Below are 27,799 nucleotides of genomic sequence, written 5' to 3' on the forward strand. Positions count from 1 at the left end.
GGTTTCACTTGTATTAGCACAATATCGCAGTTAAAGGTTGCAAACAGCATAGGAATATTTATATACAATCATTTTTTCATGAAAACATTTATAGTCTTCATTTTAGGGTTTACAAAATTGTATTTGTACCAAAACCTATATTATAAGCACATGCTTTCATACTTGCAGGCTCAGGGTTTAAACTACCAGAGTACCTTTAAATAGCATTAGCTACATCTATTTTTGGTTGTTTTTGTTATGGGAGGCAGGGGGAAGGGGACATACTGACAATAGACTACGAAATAAATATTTCATTTGTATTGGAAAGTAATTGTTTCAGTTCTCTCTCTCTCTCTCTCCCAATAAATAAATCTAGGAACGCATCCTGGCCCATTGTACAGCCCATTTGCAGCCTTAAAGGCATAGCTGGGAACTCCCTTAGCAATGTAAAGCCAGCATAACTGGATCTGTACTCCCTCACAGGTGTGCTGGAGAATGCTGTGCAGTGGTGATCCAGCATATTGGCCCCATAGGGCCATTACCAGTGGCAAAAGTTATAACAGCTGAGGCTGGAGGAGGGATCAGGGGACTAATAATATGGCTTTAAGCCCTACCATGTCTCCCAACGAACTTGCTCGTGGGGCTTAAATTTCCTTACTTGAAAAGATGGGAGGCTTCACAGTCTTATTTTATCACAAGTCTCATAATATTTGTTGTTTTTCTTAAAGCTTTAGCTGCTGCAGTCACAAATCTTGGCTTTCATTAAAAAACAAAACAAAACAAAAAAACCCCACCAAAACTCTAGCTCTTCTTATTTCAGAGAGAAGTTTGAAAACGTGAAACCTCCAGACTAACAAACCAGAAAACACCAAAACAGATCAATTACAAATACCCCTGATTTTTATGTCAATCATGATTTTGGGGACTGACTCATCATGAATTATGAACACTTTGGATTGAAGACTGGAAGAGCATAGCATCAGCACAGATAAGGGGTTAATAAATAGCTGTGGGACTGACATACAGCCCCTTCAGGGATGGAGGGTGACCACCAGCATAGCAAGCAGCTTAGCATGGGTGACCACCAGCATAGCAAGGTTCGGGAGAGAAATGTTATGTCTAAGGAACTCACTGTGGCACACATTACCATATTATCACAGTGCCTGCACAATGTTTAATGGACTGATCTTTACTTCACCCCCGTGAAGTAGGGAAAGGCTATGGCCTATTCCTGTTTTACAGAGAGACTACACTACAAACTCTTCCCAGCACAGCTATGTTGGTCGGAGGGGTGTTTATGACTGATTTGCGGCCCACATAGCTATGCCACTGGAAGACCCTAGTGCAGATCGTTATACCAGCAAACTGCTTTCCGCCACGTAGCTTATTTCACACGGGGCCTGGGTGGCGAAAGACGAGGGGCTTAAATCAGCTGTATTAGCAACAGTGCGGAGTTTTCCTGGTACAAACTGCATCCACGCTATCCGTGCATTGCTAGTATAGCTACGCAAAACGCTCCCAGTGTAGACCAGGCCTAACGGCCTTGCCCAAGGGCCTCAGTGGCAGCGCGGGGAATGGAAGCTAAGTTGTCCCAACTAACTGCCTCACTAGCAGGCCATGGGAGCGAAGCCCCGCTGCAGCCCGCTCTCCCCGCCGTCTCCGATTCAGTGGCACTGTTGCAATGCACGGCAGCGAGGCCCCCAGCGAGCAGACGCTTCCCAGGTGGAGGGCAGGGGTTTTAAAGCACCTCTCCGGGAGGGGCAGCCAGGCTGATGGCCAAATCCCCGCCAGGGCCCTCGCCCTGTCTCCGCCGGGGGCTGGGTGGCCCTAACTGGGGCGCGCGGGGCGGGAAGGTTCCGCAGCGCTCCAGGGGCAGCGCGGTGCCCTCAGTCTGCGGCCCGAGCCGGCCCCCCAGGAGTGGGGTGACGAGCGCCTCGCAGTCGCAGCGCGGCGAGGCGAGCAGGGCTCGGGGGCGGGCCCAGCGCAGCCCGCGCGTCGCCCCCGGGCGGAGCAGGCGGCGGAGGCTGCAGCTGGGCCCCGCGCCCGCCCTGCCCCCCGCACGTCCGGGGGAAGCCGCGCTCTGCGGCCCAACGTCGGCGGCGCGGTAGCTCCTGGGCTGGGGCAGCGGCGGTGGCGGCGCGTCCCGGGCGGGGGGGGTCGCAGCAGGATGGCAGCGGTGACCCAGTGCAAGGTGAGGCGGCCCCGGGCGCGCCCAGAGGCCCCCGCCCGCCCGCAGCGCGCTGGCTCTGCGGGGCGCGGGCCTTGGGCAGCTGGGCGCCAAGTGCTGCCCGTGCGGAGGCGCCCTCGCCTGCTGCCCGCATCTGCCCGGGAAGCGGGCGGCGCCGGTGGCAGGGCATTGCAGCGCTCTTGCCCCGCTGAGCCAGACCCCCCCCCCAATCCAGCGGCGACCGCCTGTGTTTGTTCTCCACCACGTGGAGCGTGTCCTGCAAAGAGAGCTCGCTGGGCTGCTTTTGCAGGGCTTCTTACCCAGCGCTGGGGCTAGACCAAGCCGCCGCCTCCTCCTCGGTCTGCCTTCGTCCCTTTCCTCCTCCCCGACCCCTCTGCGCATTGCAAAGGGGGTAGCCCTTGGCGTTCTGATTAATGAGGAGGGTGATGATGGGGGGTGGGGGTGGTGTCATTGCTCTGTTGGCCTGGCTTTGCTGGCAAACTTGGTCCCTGTATTGTTTGAAAGTCTGCCTGGCTCTCAGGTTGGCTCTTAAAAGGCAGTTGATTAACCCTAGTTCTCAGAAAAAAAGTTCTCAAAAGTTTCAAATAATGAATCAGTTGCTTGGTGTTGCTGGGAGAGGTATTTCCAGTGTCTTTGTAGGGCTGCTTTTCCTCCTGCAGTTCTCTACTCAGTTGACGTGCCAGATTTGGCTTCCCTTTTCATATATTTTCCACTAATTTAGTGTGAATCTATTTCTTACATATTAGATTTGGAATATAACTTGGGGACGTTATTGTCTGCACTTGGGAACATCAGCAGTCAGACTAGCTGGCAGGGGGCTGGCAACACCACGCCCCCCGCTTCCTCCTGCTGTATGATAAGCAGCGACAGTGTTAAAATTCAAAACCCAAGTTTTTTGAAGCCATATTTAAGCGGACACTACTGTGTTTTAAAAAATTAAAAAGTTCCCTCACTTGTGATATTGTGATCTTATATTATAAAACTAAACACTAAAAATATAATTGATTTGTTGTGTTTGTCAAAGCTGAGTGCAAAATACCATTAGGAAAAATAAAGTAGCGTTAGTTATTTGTAGTTAGATTTCCTTTTTGTTTTTCTGCTATCTTTGTTCTGCAGTATTTAAGGAAATGAAAACAAAACTGTATTTTTAAAACATCTTAATATTAGATTTTGTATTTTTTTTAATCAAATCTTCAAATGTTTGGTCTAATCTATCAGTGAGTTCTTTTTAGTGTTTTTTAAAAGACCATCTTAAAAATAAAAAGTCTTTGGGGCAGTTTGACTCGCACACATTTTAATAATGATAGTTCTTTTGCTTCTGTCCTCCTCTTATTTGTGTTAAACATGTTAGTTTAGACCCCAGTCCTGTAAACACGCATGTGAGTAACATCAAGTATGTGTGTAAATGTTTGCAAGATTAGGCCTTTGGGGTTTAGTTTTACACCTGTGCGTAGTCTTGTTGAACTTCACATGCAAAGAGTAGTTAAAGGGACACTCAGGCACATAAAGTTACTTGTGAAAGTGTTTGCAGGATCAGGCATAAAACATGTGGTGACTTTCCAAGAAAGTACCGGTGTATCATAATTTCATTGAGGTAAGATTAGTGGATCTGTTAAGCTTAAGGGAAAGCAGCTTTACATGGTGGGCAGTTGAACACAAACTAGAGCCCTTATTAAACATTTCAGAAGCAGAAAGATGTTTAAATTAGTACATGGTCTTCCATACAAATACATTAGGAACCCGAAGTCTGTTCCTGGCTCTGCCCCATCAACTTTACCTGATCCCCAGGTTCTCTCAGTCTGAAAGTGAGATATTAGGGAGTGTTGGGTGCTTGTGAAGTTGTTTGAGATCCTTTGACTGAAGGAAGGCGTTTTATGGAAGTGCAAAGTATTAGTGCCTGATGCTACAAGGAGATGGCATTATTGCCCCCAGTCACGTTTTTACTCCACATAGAGCCAGTGCCTTCAGGGGTTCAGATGTGTTTCAGGCTTCCTTGTCTCTCTGAATCATCATATAGTCTGACTATGTTAGCTCCTTTAAAAAACCCAGTGAGGTTCAAAGATTATAAACACGAACTAGTTTGGTGGGATAGTTATGTGACCCCATTTTAGCCAATCGCTAGCCAACTATTCTGAGCCACAAGACCTGCTTTGTTTGTTTATATTGTTTGGTAACCAAAAGGCCTAATTTAAACATATCTGTAGATTGTATACTGCTATACAAGTGAACCCCAGTTTTACAGATGTCTTGGGAGGCATCCAAAGCTTTCTTAAAACTGGAGTTTTGTAAAAACAAGTGTCAGTTTTTATAGAAGTTTAATCTACAGGACCAAATATTCATTTCAGGTATCACAGAGATTCATATATTTGGAGTTTGCAAAATTGACATTGACTTACAGAATTCAAGTTAATATTACTAGAAAATACCATCTGTGGCCCCAGGCCTGCAAGTGACTCCAGGCAGGTGGACCCATGTGCCTGCCTGAAGCCCCATTGATGTCCATGGCTCCACAGCGCCAACTAGCACAATTGGGGTTATTTTTTTCTATACTGTATTAGTAGTCAACTTAATGGTACTGTGCAAGTCTGCTGTCTGGAAAGCTGGGATTCAGAAGTAGATGAGAGGATGCTGCTCTCGTTTCAGGCAAAATTAAATCAGAAATAACCAGCTTCCGTGTGTGTATCAATGAAAAATTGGGTATTGTGGGGAAGAGCTGATTGGAGAAATGAGAGAGAATTTGAAGTATGGTCACGCTATCTATACTGTTCTCATATTCATTATGTTAGCAGTCTTTTAGGAAAGCATCTTTGTGGATTGCAGGTTCACACCACCTATAAAAAGGCAATTGTTCAATCTCATTCCTGCGCTTTACAATGTGTGGATAGATTGCTGTGCCCATGCTGAGTCCCATTGACTTCTGAAGGGCTCCATGTAGGTGTAGCAGTCTGCCCACATTCTTAAATTGCAGCATTAGGGCTTTGGTTCCTGATTATAAAGGCTGGTTGGTTGTAATGATAAACAATGGGAAAAGTTATGGCTTTGTGATTTTGGAAAATGCTTTTTGTAGGTCTGGGGTTAAAGAAAGAGTCATATCACACAATATTGTAAATAAGTTGAAGTCAAAGAGAAGATAAAAATAAGAGAAGTCAAATATTCCTTATTTTACCATAAAATAGCTTAACTCAGTTTAATTACTAATTAAAAACCACTTAGAAATCCATACTCCAGTCTAGACATATATAGAGCCAAATTTGCTAAAAATTAATGGAAGAGTCTTCTTCAATAATAGGTTGGCAATAAAGATCATAGCTTTTCATGAAAAAAACAAAAATTCACAATATACCACTGTGGCGATAATAACCTATCTTCCTCTCAGATGGTATTTAAGTATTCCAAAAGTCTTAATGTTTGATCTCTCAAGTATACATGCTTTTTTTCATTACCTTTTTCTCTAGTTCTCCCAAAGCACTTTCATGCATTCTTCCATGACACTTCTTGTGGCTGGAATACTCTATCCCCAAACTATTTCATAAAGCCCCTTCAACTACAGCCAACTTGTACCGTGCTTCTGGAGAGAAACTGTGAACAGATACCAGTTGGTAAATGGTCAAAGACTTCTGATATGTTCCTTCTGATATCTGTGTTGTTTTTTTTTTAAATAAAATCTACTTGTTCACATAGCTAATGTGAACGTGTGTAATCATAAAAAGAAAAGGAGTACTTGTGGCACCTTAGAGACTAACCAATTTATTTGAGCATAAGCTTTTGTGATGCATCAGATGAAGTGAGCTGTAGCTCATGAAAGCTTATGCTCAAATAAATTGGTTAGTCTCTAAGGAGTACTTGTGGCACCTTTTTCTTTTTGCAAATACAGACTAACACGGCTGCTTCTCTGAAACGTGTGTAATCATGTGATTCCTATCATTGTCACTCTTCTCCTTTTCTTTCCCATCTTCCTTCCATTTCTTTTATCGCCACTTATTACAGTGTGTCTTAAATTAGGTCCTGATTCTACAATCATATTGATCTTTATGGATCTGATTGTAGGAGCAAGCCTTGGAATGTAAATAGTTCATGGCAAGGAATTTTCTTGCTGTTTTTTTTGTTCAGTACCTAGCCCAAAGGGGCTATGATCCTGACTGGGGCCTCTGTATGCTACTGTAATACAGATAACTATTGTAAGCCTTGAAGTAGGTCTGTGCTCAGAAGTTACTCCATGAAAATCTGTTTTTGATGCAGCTCCTGTTCAGAATGGGTGAACTTCTCTGGCTTTGCGTATGCAGTTAGACCTGTTGATGTGCATAGGGTTGTTGCAAGTAAGGACTTGTCTACGTGCACAGCTGCACCAATTTAAAGTGTGATTTTTAACCTGATTTAGTTAAATTGGTGCAAAAGGATGTGTGAACACACATTTTGGTCTAAACCAAGCTTATTTTGGTTTAATTAAAGTTGATTAAGCTAAAATGAAATTAGCCATTCTTAAACTGAAATAGGAGTGTTCACACACAAGTTTGCTGAGGTTTGCTTAATGGTTTAGTTGAACCATGTGTGTAGACAAGACCTAACATTAGCAGTCTTCAGTCCCATGTGTCTTCCCAGTTGTATCTGTTTAGTTAAAGGGACATAACTTTTAACTAATTTCTTTAAAAATATTTTCAGCTTTCAGCTCCTAGTCCCGCATCCAGTTTTTGTGGCTTTATAATTACATTTTTCTGGTTTTTGTTTTTAATTCCTGTTGTGTGAAAGACTTATGCAAATAACGGGAGACTGAGCAACTGAACTGTACAGTGTAAACAGGGAAATTGACTATTCACACTGTAAGAGAGATAAGGTAGGTGAGGTAATATCTTTTATTGGACCAACTTCTGTTTGTGGAATAAGGTCCTGAAGAAGAGCTCTGTGTAGCTTGAAAGCTTGGTGGAAGGTTCAAAATCAGCTGGTCCAATAAAAGTTATTAACTCACCTACCTTGTCTCTCTCTCATATCCTGAGACTAACATGGCCACAGCAACACTATTCACAATATAAACAAACTGCAAAAATAAAGACTACGATGTAACATAATGAAAGTTCATTTTCATCTTATATATTACTTTTGTTTGTTGTTGAAAAGGATGCTAACAGTGGGAATGGTGATAGTAATGGAGATTATAATGATTGGTTGAAAAGTGTTGTAGGGTAACTTGTGCATATAATGGCAATACTTGATACTACAGTGGAAATGTTTATTATCTTTCAGAATTTGTATCCATTAGAGCTCAGATATGAACAAACATACATTATGGGTGTCCCTTTAAATAGTGTCTGTTCCTCCTAGCATGGCAAAACCACAGACGTACAGTACAGTGAACTGTCTTCTGTTCTGCACTTTGCATAAACAAAGCTGCCTGCTAAATTCTGATTCCAGAATCTTTCCTGTTGCTTCTGATGTCTAAAACAGAAATCACACCACCTGGCTATTTTTCTCTGTAACAATTCAGATGCAATTTGTACTGCTGGCAGTAAGGAAAATCTTGTTTTGACTTGCAGAGAGAGAAAATATGATACACATATGTTGAATACCAAGATGTCACTTAAACTTTGTATTTTTTTATTGTGTTAAAATAGTAACATCTGTTTTAAGCTAGTTTTTATGTGTGTATCGTTCTCAGCCTTTGGTTACAATGGGAGCAGAATTGTCAACTTGCATATTCAAATGAGTCAGATTCCCTGAATTACACCAATGCAATGCCATCAATTTCACTGTCTGTCTTGTATCTAATATGAATGCACTTAGAGTGACTCTTGTACAAAGATCTCCCCATTCTTAAAAAAAGGTAGATAAGATACTTCATTATCTCAAATTTAGAGATGAAGAAACTGAGACCTAGCAAAGCATTAAGTATCTGAGTGTCTTGGGATGCTTTTCAGGGATCAGACCAAAGGCCAGGTATATTTACAACTCAGTAAGTGTGGTTATTCTGGAAATGTTTTGATTGTATGCTTTTTGGAGCAGGGACTATTTTTTACCTTAATTTGGAAAGCACCTGGGACATTTTAGGTGCTCCTGCAATATAAATAAGCATCTTAAAATGTACTATTAATGTACATGGTCTGAGGAAGTGAAGTTCAGGTTTGGATTAGATTTAGGCTACTGTTCATGTTCCAAGCCAAAATGGGCTATGTTACCTGTGAAATTCCATCATTTCAAAGGTTTTGGTTTGTTACAAGCTTTTCCTGGGTGTTCAACATTTGTTTTTTGTGTCCCTCTAATGTTCTTGAAAGGTATTTGCTTAGATCTCTGCTATGTCCCTGCAGATTTAATTTCACTTTAACTGACGTGTTTTATGTTGGAATATTCAGTATAAATTCTCCTTGAGCATATTTGGAGTGTTATTTCCCTTCCCTCGCTCTGTTTTTTTTTTATACAGCATGCTAGTGTGAAAAGTTAGAAACTCTGTGAGGTGCTTCTATCCTGCAAGTACATTGAGTAGGCAGTTCTCAATCAATGTTTTTACATGTGTTTAGGGCAAACATGTTTTTATTTTGTTTGCCAGAATTAAAAGAATAGGATCTAACATTGTAAGAACTGTTTAGCTGCTTGAATGCATTTTGATTGATCCGTAACAAGAGAATGAAGTGCATGGCTGTCAAAATTTTACACAACGAATAGAGCGTGACACACCATACAAAAGACATTGGCACAGATTCATCTTTGGTGTAGCTCTGTTACTATCAGTGCTGTTACATCAGAAGTAAATTTGGCCTGTTGTGTGAATTCTAGGACTATAGGAAATAAACAAGTTAAATGATGAGAAATGTACAAAGATGTTTTAGTCTAGGCACTTTGTGCCTGCAGCAGCAGAGCTGTGTATGTAGTGCTTGATGCACCCGATTCAGAACGTTGTGACATTTACAAAATTGCTGAACACGGCCTTTGTATGGTGCTTTAAAAGTCTTTTTTTTTTTTTTTTTTTTTTTTACAGTGAATGTATTTTTCTTATAACTTTTATATTTACAACTTTTTAAAAAAAGAAATGCTTGAGACCAGCAGATGCCCTACAGATCTGTCCATTTCTCCAAAACCCTCATGGTTTAAGGGCTGTTTGACTCTAGTCTTGCATTGCTCATGCTTTTCAACTCTGAGCAGGGAGGATTGAGACAGCTATGCTGCACAGAGTATTTTCATAAAAGGTGAAGAACCACCAGTTGATGCATTTAAAATTTCTACTTAAAAATTAGCAAAGTTTAAAATAATCTGCGATTTCATCAAGTTCCACAATCTACTGTTTCCATCCTTTCCCTTTCCCAGCCCCAAATAATCTGCTCTCCCTTTAGAAATGATGATTTTCTTGTTTTTTTTTGTTTTTTTGTTTTGTTTTTTTTGCTTTCACTTTGGATTTTTGATACAGTTGGAGCACAGAGTTTAAAAAAAACAGTTATGCATGGTATGTAGACTGCATAGTAATTAGTAAATCACTGATGAACTGAACAGAATCTCTTAAAGGAGATGGACAGGAAAATGACAGCTCTTGGTACCAGGAACATAACTTTTATGATGCACTAGCAGGGTATCCTATGCAAACTCATTGACTATGTCCACCTTATATAAATCGTGCCTTCTTTGCTTCTGTTAAATTAAACCAGTTAGCCGGAATGGGGACTCCTGAACATTTTAATGAGACTCTTGAAAATCAAAGGGAGGGTGTCACAAACTAAAAGTCTCTTTTGAAGTTCTGCAGCAAGTTACTTTAATCAGAGCCCCTCAGTATCTGAGAATGCATAGAGATCAAAAAGAGGTCCTCTACTGGGAAAGTATGTTTTTTTTTCCTTTGTTCATAATCGGTAATTACACCCCCATAATGGCTCCTCTGGTGCAGATGCAGAAGTAATAGACGAAGAAGAAGAAATTAGTTAGGCATACAGTAATCGCAGCAGTGGCTAGCTCAGCTGTACAATAGCACAAGAACTAATGCAGTTGTTCCTGGAAGCAATTTATTCATAGCAACAAGGCTCACAGCTCCTTGTATGTTTTTCCATTAAGTCATTAAAATGTATAGTGCTCCATTTTTAACCCTTCTCTGTTGAGTGAAGAATGAAATTTCTCCACAGCAAAGGAGTGGTATTCTGGCTGCCCATATTCGGGGATTTGGGATTGCGGAGAACTCTAAAACTCTAGTATGGCGAGTGCAGCTCCAGCTGAAGTACATTAGTGAATTAGCTGAAGTGACTGAACTGCTTTCAGTCTGCTAGCTTGGGCCAGTTGTTTAGTGATTCTGATCTTGCCTAAACCAGTGTAAGTCAGGATTGAATCTGTTTACATCTGTGGAGGTTTGCTGGCAAAAAAACAATATGAGAATAAAATTAGGCACTTAAATGTTCTTGTATTATTACACACTCGCCAAGTGGAAGTGGGCCAGTAACGTGATTGATTTCTCCCCCCTCCCCAATGTTTGGAAAATGGCAGTTACCATTTGGAAAAACTTTGCTCTTGGCAAAGATGAAAGCTTGAGAAAATCTGTATCATTTTGGGTTATTTAGGAACTCCTTAGTTTTGTCTGCTAATGGAGATAGCCACATGGCATTCTGCATATCTGAGTTCACTTAGGGAGCATTCTCTTGTAACATAAAACCTTGTGAACTCTGTTTGAATCCTTCTCATCAAGCAGTTGTGGATCTCTCTCATGCATTATTGTGCCTTCATCAATTTCACTGGAAGTTGCATGTGGGGAATGAGTTCAGAATATGCAAGAGAGATCCATACAATGAATAAGAGAAGTCTGCCTGAAGTGTACATGTTGCTCTGAGGATGCACTACCTGATCACTGGTGAGCAGTCTTGGGCACTGAGTAGACACTGTCTAGCTGAGCAGGTCTTTCCTAAAGCATTCTGTCAATCAAGTAATGCTATGCTTGAATCAGTGTATAAATATGTATTCTGAAGCACTAAGGTAAGAAAGGGCATTAATTAGATCTAACCACACAATGCAGAGCACCTTCTATCCAAGTTTGTACAGTTGTTAGGCATATTCATTCAGTCAGGCAATATGCAAAAGCTCTAAATGATATAGGCTTGAGAGCTGCCTTAAGGACCTCCTTTACCATCTCTGACCTGCCACCATTAGTTAGGTTTATCTAGAATGTTAGAATGTAACGTCACAAAAGTGAAGCTCCGCGTGCTGGTGGCAGAACTTTCTTAGCCTTTGGGCTCTGCCCCTGGAATTTGCTCCGTGTGTGAAAGTATAATTGAGCACAAACCTGATCATTTTAAGAAGACCTGGAAGATGACTTTGTGCAGAGCTTCCCAGCTGATTAAATTCTGGCTTCCTAGCTGAGAGAGCTCTGGGCAGCATGCCTTTGGTTTGTCTTACTGAATGTCCCAAAATAAGCCTTGTGTGGTGATGAGTATTAAATGCATATTATTCATTTTATTTAAAAAAATTGCAAACTGTTGTTTATTATAACTATAAATATAGTTACAAAAAGGATAAAACCCTACAATTGAAGTCTCTTTGCACAGACAGACCTTTCTGAAATGCCTGAAATCTGTGACAGTCCTCATTTTTGAACAGTTTGCTGTGTCATTAGATTACAGATGGTAGTGAGTTTGAAGATAATACTTAAACCTTGATCTAAAGATCAATATGGCATATTTCTGTGATTAAAATCTGTAGCCTCAATCCTGCAGACACTTTTATGTATTGTGCTTATCTTTACTCCCATGAGCTGCCCCATGGAGTGACATTAAGCACATGCAGAAATGTCGGTAGGATTGGGGCCTGTATTTATACATTAAAGCAGTCTGCACAGTGTCCTGTGGAGTTTCGCTTATTGAGATACAGTTCTGCTTCACATATTCTATATAATGTATATTTGTATGTGAATAAGAGAGTGACAAATGAACAAGAGGCTGCTGTTCCCCTTAGAGCTTTTAGTAGGTGATTATTGCAATGACTGACTTTGTCTTCCATCTCATTTTGAATTGAAAACAGATACCCAAGGAAGTGGCTGACATTTTTAATTCCCCTAGTGATGATGAGGATTTTCTTGGTTTTGGAGATGATGTTCCCATGCAAACCTTGTCCTCAGATGACAGCTCTGATAGTTTTGACTCATTGGAGTCAGCAAAAAAGGTAGGAACATTTTATCATAAACCCTAGTGTATTGGTTTGGAACAGTAAAACTTCTTTGAATTTGTTTCAGAGCAGCATTGACCTTAACTCTTGGCAGAAGTGGAAATCTATAATCCTTTTATTAGAAACAAAAAACTACTCACCTTTAATTCCTTTTAATTTGTAATGATCTTTTAAAAAGGGTCTTGTATGAATGAAATCCATTTTCCTTTCTTCATTAGGAGGAGAGCCTAGAGTGACTTTGGTATTCATACCTTGCCCACATAGCATGAGAAAAATGGCCATTCAGTGAGTGGAGAATGCGTTACAGCTCAGTAAAATGTGGTGTTATGAATCAGTTGCACGTCTGCAGTACTGAAGTGGGATTCTATTGGAACCTCACTCTTTGAGTTGCTGTTTCAGTACCATGATGCTAGCACACATTTTTATTCCTTTGATCTGTAGAAATCACCAGCTAGCATTATATCGTTGAGGCTCTCAGATATCATTTTGTGCCTTGGCAATAGAATAGCCAACCTGTGTGAGGACTAGATATAGAAGGGTTTTTTTGTTTGTTGTTCTTTGAGTTGGCAGTTGGAAGTACCAGAAGTGGAGAGTATGAGGAGAAGGACACTGGGAAGAGAGCAAAGAGGGATAGCTCAGTGGTTTGAGCATTGGCCTGCTAAACCCAGGGTTGTGAGTTCAATCCTTGAGGGGGCCATTTGCGGATCTGGGGCAAAAATTGAGGATTGGTTCTGCTTTGAGCAGGGGGTTGGACAACGTGATCTCCTGAGGTCCCGTCCAACTCATGATTCTATTCTAAGAGAAACTGGTTTACATGAGAGCGAAGTTTACTGGGCTTGACGGTGATGAACTTACATCTGTTTTTTTGTGATAAGGGACAGAAGGCTAGCGAAGAGATTCAAGAAAGGGGGTGGCATAGCACACTGGAAGGAAGAAGTTGGCTTTCGTGGTATTTTGGATAGACTGCAGGTGGAAGATGTGAGGAAAAGACAGTTACAATAATCAAAAAGATGAATAATGCTTGGACAAAGGTTTTAGTAGTGATGTTAATTATGAAAGAGCAGATTTTTATTATATTGAAGGGGAAGAAGCAACAGTACTGGGAAGTTATGGACGAGAGGTAAATTTGAGTCATCAGTGTAAAGGTTTAGCTGAAACTCTGGGAGGAAATGAGGTCACCGAGAGACATTGTGTGGGTATATAGGGACCTGGAGAGGAGGTGGAGGACTCTTCAGTGAAGCAAACATAAACCACACCTTTTTAACCCATCAAAACAGACCCAGTAGAGTACTATCATTGAAGACAAGGAAGAGATAGTGATCAATGTTGCTGAATGCAGCAGTCTGATCAGGAACAGTAAAAATACCGTATGCTGTCAAGACTAGGATAGGAGGAATGACCTTTGTAAGGGCTTTTCCAGTGGACTGTAATATTCTCCCTCCCACTTTCTCCGCTTGGGCGCTTAGGCTATTATGAATTATTTTAAATCCCCAGATCTCCGCTCCTTGGTCTCGAAGAATACAGATTCTTCCCTGAGTTTCACCCTCCGGCTCTCCAAAACAGCATCCTTTGGATAATTTAAGCCCTGAAGAGCCTCAGGTGCATGCTGCACAAGAGGCAGATTTACCTAGGGAAGAATTATCCTATATTGAAAGAGCAAAAGAGTGGGAAGGGAAGAGAAGCTCTGCAGGGTGGAATTGGGCAGGAAAGGGCAAAGAAGTTGGGGTAATCAATATAAATTGGGTCATGTTTGTGTCTTAGTAGTTCACAGGGACTTAGATAAACTAATTCTATTATCAGTATAGAGTTTTGCATGTCTCTTCCCTTGCAGAGTTGCCTGAAAATCTCCCATGTAATTTTCTCATTTGTGTCACTTATACATTAGCTCAACCTAGCTACGTTGCTCAGGGCTGTGAAATATTTCACTCCCTAAGCACCGTAGTTAGGCAACCTAACCCTCAGTATAGGTGCAGCTAAGTCGATGGGAGAATTCTTTGATTAATCTAGCTACCACCTCCTTGAAGAGGTGTTTTAACTACACAGACGGAAAATCCCTTCTGTCAATGTAGAAAGCACCTATGTTACAGCACTGTTGCGGTGTAACTGCACTGCTGCAGGTCTGCTGCTGTAGCACTTATAGAGTAGACATAGCCTAGTTGCACTAGTTTCTCCTTGCTTGTTTGCTTCCTGTGTAGTAAAATTACTGTTAAGGACACCTCTGTATAGGAAATGCCACACTTTACTGTTGCACATCATTGGTCCTCGTTCCCTATTTTCAGTCACTGTAACAAACTGACTGACAGTCTTTCTAGCCAGTGCTGCAAAGTTTTATGCAAGTACAGAGTGAACACTTTTTCTCAAAGAGAAATACAATTTCACTTTAAAGTTACTTCCCTTTTGTGTTTGCTCCTTTCTCAAACAGCTGCACTGCAGCTATCAACAAAAGAACAAAGTAATTTTGTTCAGAGAAAACTCACTCCAATTACCCATAATAATTTGTAGATGTTTTAAGTGTAAAGAAACAGTATATGCAATGATTTTTCCTCTATTCCCCTGCAAGTTTTTCCACTCATCTATTATATCTATTTTTCACCAGATATTATCTCAACATAAAGAAGTGTATAATTAAAGTCGGGGATGGGAGGGAATTGAAGGAGAGAATAAAGATATTTAGCCAAGTGCAGTTGTATGAGAGGTCATTTCTGTATCTTGTGTGGGAGTTAAAAAAATCCAAGAAAAACTGGGGAAGTAAACTGTCTCAAGTGAAGGATGCTGAGTTTCAAAAGGCAGGTGCAGTATGATTGTGTGTACATCCCCTGCCCTGAGCTAGTCCTGTTTTTCAAGATAGCAATAATGACACATTGACAGAGGCTCTGACTGTTTTCTATATTGTTTCTTTTAAAATCTCCCTTCCTCGGACGTATATTGTAGCTTTTTTGTTATATGTATAGTAAACCCATTGTGCGTAAAGATGGTGTGCAAAGGGGAAACAAATGGGCTTCAGCCCTTTTTTGTTTAAGTAGATGATGTGCAAGCACGGCCCAAAAGGTGTTTGGGGGGTTCTTTTTGAGCAAAAGGGATTTTTAGTTAGTTTGTTTAAACCTTTTCAATTTTGTTTTCACTTATTTAACTTCAGTGATTAACTGACTTTTTGGAGAGAGGGAACCTTTGCTGATTAAGCTCCCTCTTCCACTAAAGTATGAAAGGTAACAATATACATCTTCTGAGACCCCACAACACCAGCGAACCCAGAGAAGACCAGAGTTGATATATCTGAGGTTTTTTTAAAAAAAATCTATTAATTTTTTAAAAAAAAGTAAATCCTTCTCAGGTCTGCTTTATGTACCATAATGAATCAAAAAAGACACAAACTCAATTAAAAAAAAATCCTCTGCAGGTCACCTTTTAAAAAGACAGCAGAACTGGAGAGTATCTATGTTCATTTGAAACAAATGATAGGGATGAAATCCAGTGTGTCTTTTTCTTGTGACAGGTTTTGCATTTAATGTTTTCACAGGAGCATACCATCTGCTTAACTCCCTTAACATTAAGCATTTTCTGATTTGGACGGGAAAGATTATATGAATGCTCTTTGTATGGCAAACTGCGTCCTAGCTGTTGTGATTTTCGTATGCTTGCTCAACAGGATGTTCGATTTCAATCCAAGTACCTTACTGAAGAACTGAGGAGAATTTTCACTGAAGACACTGATTCAGAAAGTGAAGTGTTTGAAGGCTTTGCTCCGAGTGAGCTGGATGTAAACAATGCGAATGGAATGATGGTAAAGCTAGCATTTTCATTGTGTTAAGACACACATATAGACTCCTCCCGCCCCCTTCTTCTTTCTTTGTGTAATCCTCTTGTTTTCATGCAGCTGGTTGAAATTTATTGTGTTATTTAACAATGTAAAATATTTGTGCTGAAGATAAATGTTGTGTTACAAATTTTCCTTAATATTTAATCTTTTATTAATGTATCATAAAAGCCAGAGATGGAGAATATCTACTAGTACATGTAACGAAGAACCATCTGCTTAAGGGAAGGAGGATTGGTTGCTGTTCACACCAAATGGAATTCACTCTTGTGCAGAGGTCCAGCACCAAATTTATGTGCTACTAAAGTCCCACATCCTTACATAGTTAATGGACATTGCACTGGTCTCTGTAAAAGGCAGAATGGCACTCACTCTGAGCATTTTTTTTTTTAATTGTTGGTTTAGCTAAACACAAGATGAAGTTTCCAGTTTTTCAGATTCTGATACTTAGTCATAGTCTATTGCTAATAATGAGGATAAAAAGTGGTCTGTTCCCATGTGACAGCTGTCAGTATATCATATTAATTATCTCTGCTTTCAGCCCGTGGAATCAGATTTGAGTGACGGCGAGAACAATAATTTATCTTTACTGGGTAGTGAGGAGGAGGAGGAGGAAGAGAAGGCGTCCCCCAAGAGAAGAAGTTTTGGCCTTCGTGTGGCATTTCAGTTCCCCACAAGAAAGTCTGCCAAGAAGAAGGTGCCTGAACCAACTATTTCCAAGTTACACTTGCAAGACAATAAACCCCCTAAAACTCTCACAAGAGAGAAAAGCAGCAAGCAATGGAAGAAACTAGAAGGGTCTGCCTCAGAGTCTGAGGAGGATGTTAAAGAGATGCGTGAAGAAAGCTCCAGTGCTCTGCTTAAAAGAGCTATAAACATCAAAGAAAATAAAGCCATGGTAAGACAAAGCAAGCAAAAGTCAGTATTCACTAAGGGTATGTCTTCACTGCAGAGTTTACTGGGTGGTTGGCATCTGAGTCTGAGCACTCAGTTTAGCCTTGCCTGGTTGTGAGCAGTCACTGCAAAGCCACACTTGAGTTATTGTGTCCACACTGGTGCTGCACTCTCTTGTATGTGTGTCACTAGGCCTTCTGGGAGGATATCCCATGATTCTTTGTGCTACAGTAAACTGAGCCACTCCCAGTGAATTGTGGGAGTACTTGTCTGTCCTGGGCTCACTGGGAGAAATGTGGGAAGGCATTGGAGTGGTTTAATTTGTGTCCTAACTACAAAATGCGTGGGTTACTTGCTTGAGTGAAATCCTCACCTGGGCTCTAGCCTATATACCCTGAGCCTTGCCAGCTAGCTTGGGTTGAAAGTATCACAAAACTCAGGGTAGAGGCTTTTACATGTGGACGGGAGCAGGATTAGGGGGCAACAACTGAGTAAAGGTCCAGGTTAACTCTGTAGTGAAGACGTACCTTATAACCAGACCCTATCAAAAAGCATTGCCAATCCACTTTAAATGATCCATTGTGTCATTATACAATAGAGTTGCTAATTTACATTGGCTGAGAAACCTATTTCAGTTTACTAAATGGAAAAATAAGATAAAGCAATCAAGACTTTTGCATCTCTAAGTGTATGTTCACTTGTTTGAGAAGTGTAGTTTAGAGTTAAAACTTTCCTCTTATACTAATGTGTAGTGTGTGAGGGGGACTATTACCTTCCTGCTCTTTGTCCTGATGCCTTTGGGTATGCAGCTCAAAGTCCATTGGCCTTTTCTGCTGCCATATTGTGATGGAACCCAAATGAGGTGTGGGTTTGTCTGTTGCCCTTTCAGCTTTATTGCTTCTCATGTTTCTGCTTCCCATTGGGTATTAATATTTGATTATTCCCCACAGGGCTATTGGCTTGTATCTTTCCAAGTAAAAGCTCATTTTGTAGTTTCTTAAGCTTTGTCTACACTATGGGGGGAGATCGATCTAAGTTACACAAACTTCAGCTATGTGAATAACGTAGCTGAAGTCGATGTACTTAGACCTACTTACCGTGTGGTCTGCACTACGCAGTGTCGACTGGAGATGCTCTCCCATCGACTCCTCTTCCTCTTCTCATTCAGGTGGAGTACGGGAGTCTACGGGAGAGCGATCTGTGGTGGATTTAGCGAGTCTTCACTAGACCTGCTGAATCGACCGCCGATGCATCGATTGCCACGCATTGACCCCCTGATAAATGTAGACATGGCCGTACTCTTGTTTCTAATCTATCTAGGTTCCTCTGTATAATTGTGCTGACCTTACTGGTATTTACAGCTACTCTCCATTCAATATCTCTGTGAATTTCATTAATGTCTCCTTTTTTCTCCTCCAGATCACTAATGAGGGTGTTAAATGTGACTGGTTTTAGATAATAATTAAAAGCATATTAGGTCTTTGCTGAGAAATGTCATGCACTCTTTGTGGCCTCTTCACGCCACATGCGGTTCTGCCATGGCTGTCTCAGATGTTTGGCAGTCAAGAATCGCCACCATTTTCCCCATTTAAGGGCTTCCCTTCTTATGAAGCTCCCCTAAAGCCAGCAGCTGTTGAAGCCCAGGGTGTGAGTCCCTTCAGGGCAAGTCAATAGTATTTCAAAACAGTCAGCCAAGGTGATGTAGAGAGGAGGCACAGATCCAGGGTCTCTCGTATAGTATAAGTACAACAGAGTATTAATGCCACTTTGCTTAGCGTGCACTGTGCTGGTGACATCACACTTGTTGTGGGGTGGGGGTGCCGACCAACAGGAGTCTTTTAGTACATTGTTTTGCAAAGGGGTGTGTTTATACTCTTACACACACAAAGCCTGATTACTATAGGCCAGCTCCAATCTGCTGTGTGGAATGAGGCAGTGTGGCCTCACTAATAGAGAGCTCATGCTGGGGTATTCTATAAGGGAAGGTTCTGACTGTTTTCACTGGGTTCTGATAAAGAATGACTAGGAGAAAATTCTGACCAGCCAACAAAAGTCACTGAGACTATGGCTACACTACAGAGCTTCCAGCTGCTCTATGCCAACGGGAAAGAGGTCTCCTGTTGACTTAGCTACCGCCGCTTGCTGGAGTAATTATATCGGTGGGAGGAGCTCTCCTGCCGACATAGCACTGTCCACACTGGCGCTTAGGTTGGTGTAACTTACATCACTCAGGGGGCTGGCTTATTCACACCCCTGGGTGACATAACTTATACCGACATAAGCTGTAGTGTGTACATAGCCTAAGTCCTCACTGTCAAAATAACTTAGTGTGCCAGCAATTTTGTATTAGGAAAGTATGTGCCAAGATAACCCACAAGAAACCTCTTATAATCCCCTGATGCAGTTAGGTCCACTCTTGTTGTCAAGGGATTAGCTTTCCCATGTTAACTGCAAATTTCAGTCATTATTAGTCACGGATACTGTAACCTCAGTATAACACACTTCTTTAGAGCCACATTTGATGGCATTGGATGTGATTTTTAGCTGCACGACTTCAGTACAAATCAATGGGAGTCATGGTGCTAAAATCTGCTCTAGAGCTTTGAACGTTTAGGGGTAGAGGTTTAAATGAAGTGTTTTAAAGAGTGGTTATTTACACTGGGATTTGAAATAACTCAGTGTGTGTGAAAACAGAGCATGGTAAGGACTGAGTAGGTTAAATATTTGCAAGTTTGCAATGAGACTTCAATAGAATATCTTTATTAATTTCAGCTTGCCCAGTTGTTAGCAGAACTGAATTCTATACCTGAACTGTTTCCAGTGAAAATGCCCACCTCAACTCCTTCTGTAAGTTTCCATATTCGCTTAAATATAATATATATTGTTGCTGAACTTGAATGAGATGTGTCTTCTGATGAATATTTTTATCCTTTTTTTTTTTTGTAATTTTATTTGTATTGACTTAATATTAGTTATATAAAGCAGCAGGGCTAGGCTACCATGATATACACGTAAAGAAACAGCTCAAATTAAGCAATGTATATTCAAAGAAACAGACTTAAAATTAGGCACTGCTCCATTAACTTAGACCCAGAGACGCTCATGAAACACTGGACAAACAAATGTGTATATTTGAGAATCATGGTTGGAGGGCAAATAGGATCTTGTAGCTGGAAAGCTAAAGAGAGTGAAGAAACTACTACTGTTTTCAGATCCTGTCTGTTTTTTTGCTAATTTTCCTCTCTGTGTTTCCATTAGAACTGTGATAGGAAAACTAGCATGATGTTTCTATGTTCTACCTCTGGAGCATCTCTTTTTTGGCTACCAGCATAGAAATCCCTAATCCTCTGTGATTACTGTGGGATAATGTTAATTTATCCAGTAATCCAAGTCCACACATACTCCAGGAGGGTTGCACACCCATGTTCCTGACTTTGGGAAGTCCTTGTAAAATGTTGCCCTGATAATGAAGTCATTTGTGACCAAATTGTAAACATGTGAAAGGCTAGCTCCTTGTTGGCTGCACTTCAAGTATTTATTGTGATGTATTAAACCTACTTCAAATAAATCTCTGGATTCCATTAATATGTATTCTGTATTTTTATTCTGGAAAGAACCTTAGGGATATAGTGTTAGAATGCCCCTATCCTTATGACAATGTTCCCCACTTATCATCTTGTACGTATATGCTCACTTTTTCATTTAAAGTAACAATTAGAGAATTGCAGCAAGTTCCCCATCTAGCGAGCTTCCCTACAAATTTGTTTGTGGCACCAAGTTTGCTAGGATGACCTGCTAGAGCTGTGCAAATACATGTATAGGTCTGGTAGTCCCATGCCCATATAATCTCTGGTAGTTCTCTGTCCCAAACACACAACAGTGAGGCTGATGAGACACATTTTTTTTCTCCTCCAGAAACAGAAGAAAACCCCGAGGAGAACATTTTCTGAAGGCCAGATAGAGCGTCGTACAAACCCAACCAGAAATGCTCGTCCACCTGAGAAATTTGCCTTGGAAAACTTCACTGTGTCTGCGGCTAAATTTGCAGAACACTTTCATAATTACAGACGACAAAATCTCCTAATAAAGAAGAGATTCAGTGGGGTATTTGCCAGTTTAGTTTGTTTATTAGCCTTTGTCTTTTGGAGATGTCACTCAAGCTACTTTGAGCTGGCCAGAGTGGGGACAAATGCAGCAGAAAGCTAACTAGCATTTAGAACCTTTGTGCTGGGATTAGAAGCAGGAGAAAAAAGGATTCTGGAGCCTCCCCCAACCCTAGTCACCCAAGCTATTTCAGTATGTAACCCATCCCATTTGAATGTGTATCTAATTATGATTATCAGATTAATTTTTGTATTATTTAGTATTTGAAATCCAGTAGTGCCCACACTGTGCTAGGCTGGAGGCAGGCTAGGGAGTGGGGTGATAAAGAGGTGGGAGGGAATGGGAGGAGAGGTGAACAGCTTCACTCTTGATGATGGCAGAGGAGTAGGGAGAGTGTTAGAAGGGAGCAGAAATCAAGGCTGAGCTTGTTGAACTTCAGTTTAAGAATTGGTAAGAACCTGTGTGGAGAGAGAGGAGGATGGGAGAGGACTTGAGAAAAGTCAGAATTTGCAAATAAGCAACAAAATGTTGTTGGAGCCGTGTGATGTTACACTTGTCCTCCTACCCCATTCCTCCTTTTGTCAGTCATATTCATGTGTCATGTCTGCTATTAAATGTAAACTTTCTGTGCTAAGGATTATCTCTTGTTATGTCTGTGTGCCATGCTGAACCACAATAGGATTGTGATCCTGCTTGGGTCCTTTTGTGTGCTACCAAAAGATAAATATTAATGGCAACAACAGAGGTGGAAAATTAGCACTATTAGGTGAGGGATGGGGCAGAAGGGAATGAGGAGAGAATGAATTTTCAGATGGATGTCCATGTGGCCAGAGGCATTCAGTAAATCAGGCATGCAGAAATAGGATGTTGGGGGTAAGCCAGGGCTGAGATTTGTTGGGGTGGACTTTGGTTGGGGAGAGTTGCAAAAAATCAGTGCTGGAGGAGAAAGTAGAGTTAATTTTATTAAACAACAGGAGAGGGAGGGGAAAATCAGGAGAGGGCTCAGAGAAGTCATAGACACTGATGGATTGGGAGGTCACGGTATGAAAAGGTGGGCAAAGTTGAAATAGAGGTGCTGGTTGTAGAGGGAACTCAGTTACTGAAAAATCAGACGGAATAGTGCTGAGAGAAGATGAAGTTGAGTGAGCGGCCATTTTGGAGACTTGATCCAGTGTTGAAGGGCAAAGACTAAGGAGTCAGATGGGACATCAGTGTGGAAGCTGAAACCTCTGGAGGATGGGGGTGGAAGGAGAAGCAGGAGAGCTTGATGTATCAAAGTCCAGAGAAGGATGTTGGTGGCTGGCAGATAAGTTACATGGAGAGGGAGTGTAGACTCTAATGGGGAGATTGCGTAAAGAAAATGAAGGGGTGAACTGGATAAGGAGGAAGGTGCTGGACATGGCAGATGCCCAACACTTCCACCACCTTTCTTGAGGATGAGTCACAGAGGGGGGAAGGAGAGACTGCTGTGAGTAAAGCTGTGGAGGTTTCAATGGGTGCTGGAGATGGAGGGGAAAGAGATAAAAAGGTGGATGGTAGTGATCTTTTTCTGTGAAGGAGGAAACGGATCGTTTGTAATTGGAGGGAAAACGGGAGGAGTTTGTTGGAGGAAGATGCCAGCTGTATGAAGGGTAGCAGATTTCCTCAGAGGAAAAGAAAGATGGGGTGGTAGGATAAGGATTTTGAGGGTGTTTGAAGGGGTAGGGGAATGAGGATAAGGAGGAGGAGCTAGAGCTGCTGAGAGCAATAAAGGTTGGAGTGGTAGGGAGGATAGGGATTTGGAGGTGACCACAAACTCTAGCTATATGTTCTGTTCTTATAGTCAGAGCATATTTGATCTAAAGGTAAAAGCACTTCACCCATCATAAGACAAAAGATGATGAGATCGTTTTATTTTGTAGAGTGACTGTGGAATGCGTAAAAGAAGGAGGTCATCTAAATATTCATCTTACCGTCCTGTTGAAGATATTACTGATGAGGACTTGGAGAATATCGCAATTACAGTTAAAGATAAAATCTATGATAAAGTCCTGGTAGGTGCCTGCTTTTTCCTTTTGATTGCTTAGCGTGAGGGGCAGAAGATGAAACTACTTCATTTCATGAAGGGAATATAATGCTCATTGAAAAGTGCCAGAATAAGAGGCCTGGAGACTGCAGTGTTGTGTGTATCTACTATGCGGGGACAGCAGGGAAGCTTCTCTCCCTTGCTTCAGAGGAGCACTGGAGAAGGTAGTGCACGATCTATGCTTAGCCATCTCTTGCTGTCTGCAAACAGGTGCCAGTTGTGGCAGTGTTATGCTGTTGTTACCTGTTGAGTGGGAACTCTATTGAGACCACTAATTCACTTCCACCAAAGGGCTATTAGATGGAAGTGGACATAGCCATGAATGATCTGGGCGCAAGTATAAGCTAGTGACTTGGAAGCAAATTGCTCCAAATCCCATTTGTGTTCCCATCTCCCTTGCCAAAAATTACTCTGAAGTGTTATCACGCAAGAGGAGTGCTGAAACCTGGAAGAGCGAGGGTTATTCAAAAGGACATTAATACATGTCTGTGGCATGTTGTTGCATAAGCAGGGCTACTCTTGTAAACACCTGCTTTGCAACCTTATCTGTGCATAGATTTAAAATGAACATGAGCCTCTCTGTTTTGGGGTTTGATGCTGTCACAGGGATCACTGCATGAAGATTATCTCATACCCTGGAATTTTAGAACGGTGGATATTGTTAGTTTGTAGGCAATACCGTGTTCTTCATCTGGTGGCCTTACTGGAAGGAGGATAAACAAGTTGCAGTAATCGCTTTTTTTTTTTTTTTTTTTTTTGAATCCCTGTGGAGTTTGCACTTGTCTTCCTCTCTCTCTCTCTCTCAGGTTCTTTGATTTCAGAAACCCTGCCAGCAAAGATTGGGTTAGTGGTGCTTGTTACCCTGGGGGAGCCATAGGTTTGAATTTCTAGCACAGTGGATTGCAGGTGCTGTAGGAGGACAATCTAATGTATTGACTAGTAAATATATGCGTGCCTTAGGCAGTGCTTTTTTCCCCAGCTGAGTCACCTTTGCATCCTTTGAGAGTTCAGAGAATCGCCATATTCCCTTTTTTAACAGCCCCCCCCACCCCCTTTAAAGGCCCATGCTTTGGCCACAAAGACCTGCATGGGGATCCTTTTGGTTTGTATCAATGGTGTACCTTACTGTCCTAGAGAAATCACTGCTGAGTGACTCTGTGGGTTCCTAGCGTTTGCCATCAGTGGATTGGAACCAGAAATATAACATAGGGCTCATGTAGCACATTAGATTCCTAAGCCTTCAGGACAGGGACCATCTCTTTGTTTTGTACAATACCTAGCGTACTTCTGAGCACTGTAGAAATAATCATGGTGGTTGTGTTTTTTTTCCTAATGTTTTATTAATCTAGTTGCCTCTGGTTCCCAAGGAGAAATTTTAGTACTTTCCACCTCCAGCTGAGAGGTGTGTTAGAGAATTCCACGTGGAGTCAAGAAGTTCAGCATGATGTGAAATGCTGAATTTTTACACGTCTCTCTCCCTCCTTTCCAACTTTAGGGTAGTACGTGCCACCAGTGTCGGCAGAAAACCATTGATACTAAGACAGTCTGTCGTAATCAAGGGTGCGGGGGTGTCAGAGGACAGTTCTGTGGACCGTGTCTTCGTAATCGATACGGTGAAGATGTGAAATCGGCACTTCTGGATCCAGCAAGTATTCAGTTCTTTGGGTTAAAATGACAGTATGATTATGGCTTTGTTAGCTTCACAATCATCGTGGATTTCTTGGATAACATGAAACTCAAACATTGTACCACAGTAGTGTGGCTGTGATTGATATTTATCTTGCTGAGGTAGGAATGAGATTGCAGGACTTTCGGCCTGCTCTTAGTTGCTCTCAGGTGGGGGAAAGAAAACTCACGAGGCTTAGAAGACGAAAGGGGACCTGATTCTTCCAAGTTCTTGTGTTTTTGTCTCCTTCCCTGATGCTTTTACTGGTCTGGTCTGCAATGCAAGCACCTTGTTTCAGATACTAAACTTAAAGATTGGGAAGTAAAGAACCTCAAGACTTTAGGGTTGGGTCCCCTTTCTTTCCTTGAGCCCGTATACTGTCCTCAGCAGAGTGCATAGACCCGTCGTGTCCAAATCCATCCCTTTCACAGGGTCTGGCTGTCCATGCAATTCACATACAATTAACATAATCAAAGTTTCCTCTTCAAGCTTGCCTCTTTGTTGCTCTCCCCTCTGAGACACTATCCTGGTTCCCCCCCTTCATATTCTTGTGGAGGTAATCAGATCCCCCTTTCAGCATGACAGACCAACGTTTTTCGTACAAGGTCTCAGGTCTGCCCCCCAGAGCAATGGCCACATTCGTTTTTGTCTAATGCAGCTCCTGAAGTCACGTGTTGCAGGCAGCAGACCTCCTCTCCTTGCTCTGAGCCCCGGTCTATTTTAAAAAGTGATAAAAATGTTTTTTAAAAGGACATTAAAAATGTTTTTCCTTTCAGATTAACTGAATGTCTCGTGTGGCTCTCTTTCATACAGCCTCTGAGTTAGTATCCAAACCCACCCCTTCCTGGAATTTGGCTTCACTTGTAACTTAAACATAAATCCTAGCCTAGGGATCCGGCCTGAAGACCTTCTCTGCCTTGGTCTCTGGCTCAGAGACATTTCACCTCTTTATATCCTGGTTGCAGCTAATTGGACCAACCTTTCAACGTGACTCAGCCATAGTTACCCTGTATCTTAATAATGGAGGTTTTTTATCTCCTGAGCCTAGGGTGCTCGAACAGAAGAGCCCTGCTTTTTATATTCTGTTACAACACTATATCCCCAGGGAAATCAGTACTACTAGAATTTGTTGAGTGTGAGCTTTGAAAAATTCCAAATAAAGAATGGATATTCGTTGTTTCTTCAGTACTGCAAATTGTTTTTATCAAAAGATTGATTAATATTATCCATTAAAGTATTTGTTTATGAAATACAATATTGCTCTGTATAAGGCATTGTTACAGAACAGTGGCACTTTCTGCTGTTTTGGGTGGGTAAGGGGGTTGGAGAAGACAGGTTTGCATCTAATACTTCTGTAGATAACTCTACCCCTCTATCTTTCCCTCCTTGTCTGTAATTCAGGATTGGATTTGCCCTCCTTGTCGTGGTGTCTGTAACTGCAGTTACTGTCGCAAGCGTGATGGCCGCTGTGCCACAGGAATGCTCATCCACTTGGCAAAATTTTATGGTTATGACAATGTTAAAGAATATCTTGAAAGGTAAGATAATTACATAACTGCTTTAGAATATCAAATCCACCCTTTTAAATGTGCTGCCTAATCAGGCTCTCAAAATGTTTTCATTTAATAACAACTTTGTGGAGCTTTAACCCAGACCTAAGTCAGTCAGTCACAAAATATTGAAACTTGCTGAAACATCTAAGTAGGTACTTGTGACTTGTTCAGCCTGGGCCCACAGAAATTGATGGCAAAACTCCCCTTGACTTCAGTGAAACTAGAACTTGACCGCATGTGAAATCTTGAGACTGTCAACTTTACTGTGTCAATGAATAAGGCAATTTGAAAACTGAACCATTATTTTATATTTTAAGAGTTAAATTGACTCCGTTTTTGTGTGTGCTTCTGCAGAGCGGTGACCATCTAAAATCAGATTCCCATAAAGTATAACATTTTTCTACCTCTTTTCTAGTTTACAAAAGCAACTGAGTGAAGACAGTTGAGGATGCTGAGCACAGCTGCCTGACCTGCAGACAAGTTGCTTAGTTCAGCGTTTTAAAAAATTGTATTACAATGATGTTTATACAAGATAGAATTGTAGAATATAGCTTTGGATTTTTTTTTTTTTTTTACTGATTGGTCTTATACAATGATTTCTCAGGAAATGTTTTAGTAGAGGAATCTATATGCAGAACATTCTTTTATGCATAGACACCTGTATACAGAGCAGAACAGCACTTTTTAAAACGTCAGTGGTTAATTTTCAGTAGATGCTTAACTCCAAAGGCTGTGAAGGGAATTGTGAAGCACTAAAAATTTAACCAGTGGAGGGAGGAGGGTGGGCTTTTAATAGTTTGCTTAGGCCATTACATTTTTACATCTCTTTTCTCACTCCAGTACCACTTCCTGACCTAAAGAGACAAGTTTTCCAAAGCCTTCTCTTTTGTGCACGAGCAAATCAAGTAACTGCATGCCTCAGTTTGTGGGCAAAAGGAAGTTTTGTCCCTGCAATGATGGGAGGGAGTCCTTTTGAAAACTTTATTCAGTTCTGGTTGGACTGTGTGTTCAGTTTACCAGCCAATTGTTCCTCTTTCCCCCCTCCCCTAAGAACTTGTAAGTGCAAGAGGTGTTTTGTGGATACATGTTGTTTAAACAGAAAAAAGGTAATTGGGGGCTTGGCCCAATGCTCACTAACGATGCACCCGCTCTTTGAGAGTGATATTGACTTTTAATTTTAGTGCTAAAGCTTTTTTTTTAATAATTTCTATGTGTCTGCTTAGCAAAAAGCAGGCTTTACAAACACTTTTTAAAAACCCATATTACTGCAGCCTCAGATTGTCAAAATTTGTGTAAAATATTGTATGTTTTACTCTGTGTAGAGATAATAAAGCATTTTCACTAGAGGAGCATTTTGTGGGGGGTTTTCATCATGAATACAGAGTTTAATTTTCAGTAATCAACCTGTCTCTCTGAAGGAAAA

At 41.3% G+C, this 27,799-nt stretch overlaps 1 protein-coding gene across 2 annotated transcripts; it reads left to right on the forward strand.

Moving 5' to 3' along the window:
* The first annotated feature begins 1,991 nt into the window (after positions 1 to 1,991).
* On the forward strand, positions 1,992 to 27,725 carry CDCA7L (cell division cycle associated 7 like). 2 transcript variants are annotated; one of them, XM_037890567.2, is made up of 10 exons: positions 1,992 to 2,170; positions 12,137 to 12,277; positions 15,927 to 16,061; positions 16,636 to 16,992; positions 19,761 to 19,835; positions 20,904 to 21,092; positions 22,994 to 23,125; positions 24,653 to 24,802; positions 26,225 to 26,361; positions 26,792 to 27,725. In XM_037890567.2, exons 1-10 carry the CDS (start codon positions 2,147 to 2,149, stop codon positions 26,820 to 26,822), a joined length of 1,371 nt encoding a protein of 456 aa, XP_037746495.1. In that variant the 5' UTR covers positions 1,992 to 2,146; the 3' UTR covers positions 26,823 to 27,725. The 2 variants fall into 2 exon arrangements, with proteins under 2 accessions (XP_037746495.1, XP_043397012.1); XM_043541077.1 differs by lacking the exon at positions 1,992 to 2,170 and adding an exon at positions 10,829 to 10,973.
* Positions 27,726 to 27,799: the final 74 nt, after the last annotated feature.

The sequence above is a fragment of the Chelonia mydas genome, chromosome 2 (assembly GCF_015237465.2).
Source record: "Chelonia mydas isolate rCheMyd1 chromosome 2, rCheMyd1.pri.v2, whole genome shotgun sequence".
Classification (NCBI taxonomy): Eukaryota; Metazoa; Chordata; order Testudines; family Cheloniidae; genus Chelonia; species Chelonia mydas.

Bases quoted from the DNA above. Each gene is read 5' to 3' on its own strand.
- CDCA7L (XM_037890567.2), top strand. From the start codon at position 2,147: ATGGCAGCGGTGACCCAGTGCAAG. The intron at 12,278-15,926 runs GTAGGAACATTT...CTTGCTCAACAG, and splicing joins CATTGGAGTCAGCAAAAAAG to GATGTTCGATTTCAATCCAA. The intron at 16,062-16,635 runs GTAAAGCTAGCA...CTCTGCTTTCAG, and splicing joins ACAATGCGAATGGAATGATG to CCCGTGGAATCAGATTTGAG.